This window comes from Convolutriloba macropyga, chromosome 14 (assembly GCF_964194025.1).
Source record: "Convolutriloba macropyga chromosome 14, txConMacr16.3, whole genome shotgun sequence".
Lineage (NCBI taxonomy): Eukaryota > Metazoa > Xenacoelomorpha > Acoela > Convolutidae > Convolutriloba > Convolutriloba macropyga.
Window position 1 is genome coordinate 25,762,939 of NC_134481.1, and position 11,639 is coordinate 25,774,577.

Here is an 11,639-nt window from a genome sequence, read left to right on the forward strand (position 1 = left end):
TGATTATTGGGTCCTCATTTCAAACGCATAGACCTTATTTCAAAAAGCAGTTGGACATCAAATCTTAAAAAGATCTTGTATTCCTTTAATATTGATAATTACCACACTGTTTTGTCTTGCCACCGAGAATAAATAAAACAACGAGGCGCGAAGCAGAATTTTGATTTATTTGAGAGGCGTGATAACAACTGTTTGGTAAAACTTGTAAACAACTATCGCTGCAATAACAACAATTGTATATGTATAAGTTACGTGACTGTGCTTGAAGTAATTCTGAAGTCTGCCGTTTATCGTGAACCGTACGGTGCACCTGTTCCAGATGCTAAGCATATTTTTTGAACTGACATCTGCAGAGTCATGTAGCCTTTTTTAAAACACGCAATTTGCAAGTTTGAGGGTACCGGGAGTTCATGGATGTCAACTTCTGGCTATGTGTAAATGATATTTTTGCATTTCAATTTCTTCATTACGCAGTTGACGTGCGGCATTCTAAAAGTTTCATAAGCGTATTTTTACTTGTGCACTGGATTTCTGGTTTGGCTGATTCTTACGCATTAATTTATGTAGCAAAAATGACAGAAAAAGTAACCTAAAGGTTAATTGCCGAATTGACCGACAGAGGGATTGAAACAAAGCCCTTAAAGAGAATGAACTAATCAATAGCGAGCGTCAAAAGCAGTAGTTTACATGTTAGATCCTTGAAGTTAGTCGCCAGAGGGAGTTAGTGCTCAGACATGAGAGTGATTGGGTGCGAGTGATGGGCGAAAGGCATTAGGGAGACTGGAAGCTATGTTCTAACATATTTAATGAAACAAAAGGACAAAAAAATCAGGCGCTTTTTGTCAAGAATTGAGAAATAAATGTGCGAGAAGGCGACAAAGTAAAGCAACTAAGAAAGTCATAAGCACAATTAAACGGGGGGGGGGGGGGGGTTAAATTGGAATGAAATTTAGAAAAATGCACGATGAGTACATTAATTGCATACTTGTTTTTCACAAGAGTTTTCAGGTTTTAATTGCAAACTAATTGACTATTTTGAACTACCTCAAGGTTGCACTGCCTGGCTATTTCCTTTTTAAGTTTCATTCTCTAATGTGTTTTATTTTACAAGTGCATGTGCTTGTTTTTCGCATGATTACTATAGCTGTCCTACGAACAAAAGTGAAGAATACGTCAACAGTCCGATAGCAGACAGTCGATAGCAGTGTTGCATTGCTGGACTATAATTTTCAATTCAAATGACGACTTTTTTGCAGTAAAGCTGTTTAAATGGATACAAAAGTTGCCTAGATCTCTAAATTATGCATTGTTAGAACATAAATCTTAGCATTCCGTGCGTCTTATTGAGAGCCGACAGGAGTCCGTTTGCACCCGAGTGCAGTGTACAATCCCGCGGGGGGGGGGGGGGGTGGGGGGCTAAGATTTATGATTTAGCTTCATCAGAGTGTTTGAAACCTATGATGCCCCCTGTATGTGGTGTTCGATTGACGTACAGGTGGTGTCTACTTAATTAAAAATGCAAACCCCAATCACCGTACCAACCTTTCCTAATCCATATCAGTATTTGAGTATTTATTTTTCCTTTTTTTTTCTACAAATGGTATATAAAAGCAATGTAAGCAAATTCGGTGTCAGGACAAAATACCCAATGCCAAAATACCCAATGTGACAAAATACCCAAAATATACCCAATATTTTAGTCTAACCAATTCGGTGTCAGGACAAAATACCCAATGCCAAAATACCCAATGTGACAAAATACCCAAAATATACCCAATATTTTAGTCTAACGTTGAAACTATCAGAACGATTATTTAGCATAATATTTAGTTAGTGCATTTGGCCATGCCTCGCGGGCCATGGCCATGCCTCAGCGGCCCGTGGGACTTGATATGAAACTATCACAACCGAACATGGGATTAAACTAGCAACTTAATTGCGAGAAAACATGCTTGTAAATTTGAGTGCTAATTTGTAATCGGATTATTGAACGAAAAGATCAAAGGGAATAAATTGGGTATAATGGCATTGGGTATTTTGGCACATTGGGTATTTTGGCATTGGGTATTTTGGTATTTTGTCATGTAACCGCAAATTCAATTAGGGCTACTAAATTAGGCTGAAAAACTTAGATTTCATATAACACATGCTGCCCGAAGTCCTAAATGGGGCTAGAATTTATTTTCAAACTTATATAGAGAACGAAAGTTTAAATTTGCCAAGTTCTAACCCGTAAATTGAAGCAAATTTTTATAATCTATTTAATCGTTAGGTGGGACACCTTGCATGCATTGATTTTTTGGATTCTGCATTGGAATATTTACTGTAATGAAGGCGGGGGTGTTACATTCTATGAAACGGAAGGGAAGGGGCTATAGTGGGGACAGACACCACTATTTTCGGCCGGGCCGTAAATTTAAGGCAGAAAAATGAACAAAAAAACATTCCGTGGATGCACTCTTTCCCCATTAATTATATCCCCCATCATGGTATAATTACCATGAGTGCGGGGGGGGGGGCTTTAGATTATCTGACCACTATAGCTTACTTCCGTTACTACCAAATCACTGAAGATTATTTTGCTAAGTTTGGCTTTGCCTTCAGTTTTTAGCGCCTGATAGTTTATAACCCTGGGTTCTCTAATAAATTTGTACATGAAAAGAAGTTCTCTAACTAAGCGATACAAGGTGTGATTTTTTACTCATATAACGAAACATTAAACTGTCCAATAGTGCTTTACAGAGGCTCAACTATTCAAAGCTCCACTGTCTAAAAACTCAACCATCCAATGAAAGATAAACTTGACTGATATCGGACACTAAAATAACGCTCGCTTATGAACTAATCAAATTAGATGATACTTTATAAGATCCTCCTTATTAAGATCATAATTATATTAATTGTCGTTACTTCAAAAATCAGTGATATAAGATCCAGTTGAAGCCTGCCAAATAAGTCAATAACACAGCAGTAATTATACCCAAGCTTGAAAATAGGCAAAATCGGATTATGAACTAACTTGAACCACTGAATTAATCAGAATATTCTGATGCAACTAAAACATGAAACTGTTCACAACATTGGTAATAATTTCGATAATCCGCTCCTCATTAGCAACAAAGTTTATCAAGTACCGAGAGATCAGACTCAAAGATACGAACCACACCTATATGTATTGCGACTCATGTCAATCCTCCTTTTACAAAGCACCAGCAACTTGTTCAATATGTTCAAATTTGATCTCATCGCTGCACGTAGATGACGTCAGAGGAGCCTTGGATATCGCAGCCAATCAAATTTGGAGGTTTATCTACCCACAGGCAACTGTTTCCTTTTCACTCTCCCTTCTCGTTTGAACAAAAACATTTTTGTTCTTTTTAACTGCAGAATTTAGTACATAGCTTACAAAAAGATGTTTTTCAGTTTTGATATATAAGAAAGATATTTCCCAGTGTATTTCCTACTAAAATATAGACCCTGCATGAGGTGATTAAAGCAGCGACTTTTGGGTGAGGACAAATGGGGGTTTGATTTTGTTTAAAAGTCAACACTGAAAAAAGTTTTCCTTGTCTTCCTCAAAAACTCTTCGATTTTGCTCTCAAGGTATGACAGCCCGTCGAAATGGTTGTCTTCTCGAACCGCTGCGATATTATTAACAAATTTATTTTTCGCTATAACTTAATCGTTACCTATATGACGATCAACCACAAATGATTTATGAATTTCACAAACTGAACTCAATGTTTGCTTTCTAACTTAGATTTCTTATCCGCCTTCTTCGTAAATTATAGGTTATTTAACACTCGCGTTTAGTTGTTTTCATTTTAATGGTGGACTTGATTTATTTAAATCAAGCAATCATTATTTCCTCGACAATAATTTTACAGAGTTTCCTGTCACATCACAACTTCCACTCCACTTGATAATAGCTTGGCCGTATTTCACTGTCTGTCTATAGAATTATTAAATGCTCTTTTCTTTCAGAAAAAAATTACCCCTGCCGAAAAAATTCAGAGCTACTAGCTACTAAACAAGAATAGTTTAATTCTCAATCCTGAGCAATGCGCCTTTCTTAATGAGGACGAAAAAATGTACCGGGCCTTTTCATGATTAGCAATCTTGAGAAGCTTACATCATTCTTTGGTCAGGCTGAAAAGTGTTTTCTTCTCAAAATACAATTTATTAGATAACAACAAATGCTCATTTTTGCGATTGTGCTCGCGCAGTAAATGAACTTAACACGTATAAACATCAAAATGAACGAGTCTCTGTCAAATTTTGCGCATTGAATTCGTAGTGAAAATTACTTTTAGGGAAGACATTGTATGAAACAAAAACTTGGTTACCAGTTCAACCACTGAAACGCAAAAAACACTGTGTCTTCTTAATTCTTTTTCATTACTCTTTTTCAATATAAGTTATTTGTAGAGCCAAATAATACAACTGATTATCACATCAGACGAAAACTCACGAATTGGACTTATGTTTTTGAAAAATACAATAAAAAGGCGTTTTATAGGGATCGCAGGATAGCGCAATAATGTTTCAATTCTTTGGTCTCTTGAATTTGGTCTCTTTCCCCTTATTGTATAAACTTACCGCAAGATTGTTTTTGCTTGCTTTTATGAACAACCATTTCTTTGCTTCGTCGTTGGTTTTCAATTGTGTTTGTTAAGTAACACTACTGAAAATTATGTATTGAAACATTTCTCCAGAAAAAAATAATTTCGTATGAAAACAGGTTTATTTTGATGCTCCGTGTAGTGTTTTTATTGTGGTCTCCAAAGCGATTCGCAGGAGCTCGATAAGTTGAAGTTTGAATTAAACTCGGAACTGCAAATATACAAGTTTGAGGTAATATCTAAAGTCCTTATCTAAGGAAAAACAAACAAATTAATTTTGAATTATCTTAAAAATATCTTACATGATTCTCATGCGAACACTTTAAGTCAAGTTATGGTGGACGTTTTTTCTGAAAACATCATGAGAATTATAATCAACAAGAAGCTTAGTTAGATTGAGTTCTTCAGTTTGAGGACAGTGGATGTTAGAGTCGAGTTTTTATGAGTGAGATAATTTAACTTCTGACATCTAATTGATAGGTCGAAAAGATATTGATGGCGCCAGAAAAAATTAGAATAGGAATTGAGTTTAGTTTTTTGCCATTACTTATCGACTCAATATCAAAATTCGTCAGTTAAGAAAGTTTTGTTCATATCATAGTTTTTATTTTAAGTCCAGGATCTACCCTTCTCGATTCATCAGTTTTGTTAAAGAATCTTTAGCTACTTCCAATAAATTTTCCACCACTTACAGGACTGCTTTGTCAACCACTTGTCAATACTCGCTTAGTTTGATGAGAAAAATTTTGAGCTCGATTGAGCGCGCTCGATAAGGGTATAAAATTTTCGATAACTCATGGCTTCGTTTAAGAGCGTTTTCGACGTTAACTGCCTTTTTATTTCTTAAGCCTTTTTATACATTTAAATGATAAATTGACAGCTCCTTGTCTTGTTTATTTCACCTCAGAGTTTTGAAAAGCATTTGCAATTTTTCGGTGAATATTAAATACTTTTCAGTGCTTTTTGGACCAAAATTTCAAAAAATGTTTGATTCAAGAGGCGGCACAATATTTTTAACGAAATTCAGCGTTTGTAACAGCTAAGATTTGTTAAAGTTCAGTGTGAGAAGGAAACAGTTTCGCCTTATTTAGCATCTAGGAGAGGATTTTGTGTGTTATTACACTTTTAGCAGCTCCGAGTGTTTCAATGGTACTGGAACACCATTACAACTCAGGGCTATTTTTCATTCATTTCTACTGAATATAATAATAATAATATTAATAATAATAATAATAATAATTATAATAATAATAATAATAATAATAATAATAATAATAATAATAATATTAATAATAATAATAATAATAATAATAAAAATAATAATAATAATAATAATAATAATAATAATAATAAAGTTAATAGTAATAATAATAATAATAGAAATAATAATAATAATAATAATAATAATAATAATAATAATAATAATAATAATAATAATAATAATAATAATAATAATAATAATAATAATAATAATAATAATAATAATAATAATAATAATAATAATAATAATAATAATAATAATAATAATAATAATAATAATTGTTGTATACCTTTCGCTTATTAATGAAAAGAGAAAGAGTTAATCTTGAATTTCAACAACTAATCTCTGAACGCGTTAAGGCAGAACTGCAACGGAGTGCTTTCGCACTTGTTGGTCAAGACACAGTACCAGTTGTACTGTGCGGTTAACAGTTAACAGAAATGTCAATCACAATCATCAATCTATGAACAATGCGTTGTCACCAATTGGTGAGGTGTTAACATGTAGAGAAGTACGTACGACAACAAATGAGTTTGTTCTCCGGATGGAGATTATACCATAAGATAAATATGTATATAGTTTAAGAGTGTTTATATTAATACTTGGTATACTTGGTTGCGTTTTGTGGATTCCTCCACCACACTCCCCCCTTCGTCGAATCTTTGGCTGACTAGTCAAAGAGTTTGTCGAGGGCGGCGATATCCTCTGTGTTGAGAGATGAGATGGAGCTTGTTGTTAGGCTTTCGCCATTGTCCTCCTCCATGTGTATTAAATCAATAGGTTCGTCGGCCTTTTCTCTTTCCTCCGGTATGTCTGGTTGTGCTTCGATGTTGTGATGTTTTGTGTGTATGATTCTTTCCTTGTTTTGTGTTTGTGCCGGATATTTGTCTTGGGATGTTGTGTCGGAGTTGGTATCAGTTGTCCAAATAGTATGTACCAGTTGGTTATTGTTTTCGTTCTCGCAATTGGTGTTGGTTGGTGCGTTCGGTTTTACCAATTGGTAATCTTTTGTGCAGGTCGTCGCGGTGTCCTGAGTTGTTGTCATTGTTTTAGTTATTGGGTCTACAGGGGGCGACTGGTGTGCTGGTGTAATGGATATGATGTCTTGGCTTAGTCTTGTGTGGTTAGCTGAGGTAATTGAGATGATTTGTGCGTCGTTGTTCTGTTGTTTTTTGGTGAGTGGGTGATGCGGTGGATGATTTTATCTATCTTTTTGTTTACTTGTTCTTGGGACTTTTTCCTCGCTGGTGTTGACATGAAGGCTGTTGGGTCATCTGAGGTAAATATCTTTATCGGGCTGCCTTGTGAGGAGTCGGAGATTAAGTTAATAATTTCGATAGATTTGTTTTGTTCTAATTTTGATGTATCCATTTGGATTCTTGGGGAGTTGGAAATTTTGCGCTGGCGCTATTTTGCCTTGTTTAGTTTCGATTGGGCTATAGCCGCTTCTTTTGATTTTCTGTCAAAATCGCTTTTGGGTTTTGTTGATCTTTTTGTGGGCTGCTGTTTTCTTTTTCGTTGAGGTGGGTTTCGGTTGTTTGGTCCGGGGATGTTGAGTTGGTGGGATGGTCCAGGTTGCGAGTAGAAGTGGGCTTCGTTTATGTTGGTTGGTTCTTCTGGTCTGTCCAGTTGGTCTTTCTGCTTAGACTGTTTGAATTGTTTTTTTTCTGTTAACAAAAATTGTTTTATTTTTTCCTGATTTCTATTATATTCTCGTACTGTTTTACATGCTACGAAGTGCATTAGTCTCGGTTTTGTTTCGTTTATGATTGCCAAGTCATTTTTTCTGATTACTGTGTTCTTTCTGGTGTTTGTGTCTAGAGTTATTGTTGTTGGTGAGTAGTTAGTAATAGTAAAATCTGGTATTATGTTCCAAAGTGGTTTTGGTGTGCCGCGTGGTTCAGGTGCTTTGCGTGTTATTGTTTTTCGTGCTATTTGTTTTCGTGTGTTAGTTATTGATGTTGTTTTATCACCGAATGTTATCATTAGTTTGTCAGGTGTTATCTTAATTGGTGAAGTATTCTTACGTTTGATGGCTTTTTTCTTAATGTTCTGCAGCGTAGATTGGTCCGAGGAGTCATCTCCCTCGATTGTTGGTTGGAATTGTATGTCCAGTTGAGGTTCAGAATCTTACTCGAGATTCCAGATTGTGTCGGCTTTCAGCATCGGTTGTTTTAGTCCTCTTCGTTTATCTAAATGGAAGTTTGTTATTTCGTTGTATGATAGGTTTTTTGGTGATGTCCTGGATGTAATGTTTGATATTCGTGTGTTAGGTTTTCTGCCGAAGTGAGCTGTGAATGGTGCGATTTTTGTAGTTGTGTTAGGTATGAGTTTTATTTCTTGGATTATTTCTGTGATTTTATCTGCAAGTGTGATTTTTGACCATTTTGGGTCGTTATTTAGGACTGAGAGACGACGTTTTATTGTTTGTATTAGACGTTCTATCATTCCGTTAGCTCTGTGGTCTTCAGCTGGAGCTAGTATTAGTTTAATATTGTCATTGTTACAGAAAAATTCGAACTGCTTGGATTTGAATGCTTGGGCTTGGTCGCATCTTATATTTCTAGGTATTCCGTGAAATTTTATGTATTTTTCCAAATATTTTTTTGCTGTGTCAGTGTCGCAGTTGTGATATACTATTGCGTGTGGGTATCTTGAGAATCTATCTACCGAAGCTAATATATAGGAATCATTATTTTGTTCGTCTGGTATGGGGCCGGCAAAATCTATTTGGATTTCTTCGTTTGGTTCGTGTAGTGATGGTAGGTTTGCTAATTTTGGTTTTGGGATTATTGGTTTTAAATTCTTACCTATTTTGATGCACGGTTGGCAATTCTGCGTGAGAGTTACTATCTCTCTATGGATTCTTGGGAACCATATCATGTTTGCTAAGTGCATCATTCCTGGGTGATTTCCATGAAATTGGCCTGGGTGATTGCGGTGAATGGAGTTCATGATTAGTTTACGTAGTTGTGTAGGCATATACATTTTCCCGTCATAGAGTATGCAGCCAGCTGGTGTCGTGCTCAGATCTCGTTTTAGGGAGTGCCAGTATCTGCTGAAGTGTTTAAGTGAGTCCCAGTTTTTATCTTCTATGATTTGTGGTAAATTTTTGCTATGTGGGTTGTTTCGTGTAGCTTCGGCGATGAAATTTTCTCCGAATACTCGATGTAGTTGTTTTAGGTAGTTGGGAGTGTTTTGGTAGTCTAGTTCTGGGATTGGGTTGAATTCCTCTTTTTCTTCTAGTGGTTGGCGTCCTTGCCCAATGTTAGATGTTTCGTCTGTCTGTGTGGCAATTGTATTTGTTTCCAGTGGGTTTGTCATCATTTGTGTTTTCGTTGTGTTTGGTGCTCGGTATCGTTTTTTTGATTGGGACTTGGAATGTTTCTACTTGTGGGTTGTTCTTTGTCGTAACGTGTATTTTGTTGCTAAATAAAGGGTTAATTGAGTTGCAAGATCTACTAGATAAAGATGTTGATAAAGGATTTGTAATAGGATGAATAGAGGATTTGTATAAGTATATTCTGATAATTCGATTTGTAATTGTAGAATTTTGAGTTAATTTTGAATTAATTGAATTGTTTAATGTTTTAGGAGGCAACTGTTTTATAGCGTGTAAATGGCGAAAAGCGTTCTGTTTCTGTTTGCTTGGATTGGACTGGTTTGTGACGTCATTTAGTTCATTCTGTTTTCTAGCGATCTGATTGGTTAATATTCTCTGCGTTGTCTGTAGTGTATAATGTATTGCTTCTATGGTGTTTATTACGTGATTTTCGTCGAAGTTTTCACCAGTTGTTTGTGTTATTGGATGGCGGCTTAAATAGTCCGCAAATCCCATGTTTTTCCCCGCGATGTGTTTGACTTTAAAGTGGAATGGTAGTAATCGGTCTACCCATCTAGTTAATCTACTTTGGTATGTCTTGTTGCCTCTATTGTTTTTTAGGGTCGAGAGTAGAGCTTGGTGGTCGGTTTGGAGAGTGAAATGTGATCCGTATAGATAGTACTTAAAGTATTCGAGTGACCAAACTACGGCCAGTAGTTCTAGTTCGTTTATGCTATATCCTTGTTCATTTTTGTTAAGGAATCTGCTGGCGTATGCTATTGGTTGCCATATGTTGTTTTGTCTTTGTTCGAGGCAAGCGCCTAAGCCTTCTTTGCTGGCATTACATTTTACTCGTGTTTGGCAGTTAATGTCGAAATGTTTTTGTTCGACGATAGTTTTAATTGCTTGTTTTATTTTGTTAAATGCACTGAAGTGTATTTCTTCCCATTCTAATTTTTTGGGTGTTTTATTTGTTGGTTTTGTTAATAGTGGTCTTAGTGGTGCGCTTAATGCTGCTAGGTTTGGTATGAATTTTACCAAGTGGTGTATGCTGCCCATAAATGATCTTAGTTGTTTCAGCGTCTTTGGGTTCTCCAGTTGGATGATTGCGTCTGTTTTTCGTTTAGTTGGGGTAATGCCTTCCGAATTTATTTTGTATCCTAGCCAGGTAATTTCTGTTAGGCCAAATTCGCATTTGTGAAGGCTTATTGCTAGATTTTCTTGGTCTAGTCTTTTTAGTGCTTTGTCTATTTCGTTTTCATGTTTTTCTATTGTTCCTTTTGTTATTATTATTATGTCATCAAGGAATGCATTTGTTGAGTCTAATCCGTCTAGTGTTGTATCCATCATTTACTGGAATGTTGCTGGTAGGTCTGTCAGGCCGTAGAAGCCATTTAGGAATCTCTAAGTGCCCGTAGCGTTGCCGCCTAGTATATTGAAATTGCATTGTTTTTGTGTTTCGGGGTGTAGGTGGAGTTGGCTATAAGCGTATTTGAGATCTATTTTGCTAAAGTATAGCGTCCCCTCTGTTGTTTTGAGTTCAGAAATTTTCATAGCTATTTTATCCATTAGGTGGTCTATGCTTTGCATTTGATATTTGTTTTTGTGTATTGCGTCGTTGAGTATTTTTGAGTCTAATGCGATTTTGATGGATTGATCTGATTTGACAGTTATTACTACTGGGCTTATGAAATATTCGTCTGAACATGATGTTAGTTTTTTAATTTGTTTGCCTTCGATAATTTTTTAAAGTTCGTTTTCTATTTTTTTCTACTAGGTGTAGTGGGATTCGTCTACCCTTGTGTTGTGTTGGGTTGATTTCGCTTTTGAATGTTGATTTTGCTACATGATTTTGTGATCTACCTAGTCTTGTGCGTAGGTGTTGGTACTTTTGGAATATCCATTTGGATATTCTTAAATGGGTGTTTGTTATGTTGATTAAATTTCTCTCACCTTCTTTTTGTTGTGTTCCCATTGTGAGGCGGAGGCCTAGTTTGTTCATGATGTCTCTTCCCATAATATTTATTGTATTGGTGTCTACCAATAGGATTGTGCAGTTTTTTTGCAGTTGATGTTCCTGACGTTATGTCCACGTGGATTGTGCCGAGTATATTTTTTTTGTTGTTGTTGAAACATCTGAATTCGCCCAGGGATTTATCCGGATGTTGGATCTTTGTCTTGTTATCTACTAGTAAGTTTTTTGCCGTCTGGATGTTCATGGGGCTTCTTGTATCGCTAACCTGGGGCTTCCTGTATCGGCTAACCAATAGTTTTGTTTTTTGTTGGTGTATGTTTTCAGCCAAAATTCCCCTCTTCTAGTCTTGTTGATGTCGCTGACTTTTTCATTTGTAAATTTAACTGAATGGATGAAGTTTGTTGTGTTTTGCCAGTCTTCCATCAATTCCCGAATGTAGCAAGTTGATTCCGGGTCGAT

General features: G+C 35.9%; 1 protein-coding gene across 7 annotated transcripts in view; it reads left to right on the forward strand.

Moving 5' to 3' along the window:
• The first annotated feature begins 2,927 nt into the window (after positions 1–2,927).
• The window catches only part of LOC142353564 (transmembrane protease serine 12-like), a 298,269-nt gene continuing 289,557 nt past the window's right edge, over positions 2,928–11,639 (forward strand). For 5 of the 7 annotated variants that reach the window (XM_075405834.1, XM_075405838.1, XM_075405835.1 and 2 more), the window contains exons 1-2: positions 2,928–3,320; positions 5,714–5,794. In XM_075405834.1, coding sequence (XP_075261949.1) covers positions 3,063–3,320; positions 5,714–5,794 — 339 coding nt within the window. In that variant the 5' untranslated portion in view covers positions 2,928–3,062. The remainder of the gene's footprint in view (positions 3,321–5,713; positions 5,795–11,639) is intronic. The other 2 variants (XM_075405840.1, XM_075405839.1) reach the window with 2 other exon arrangements.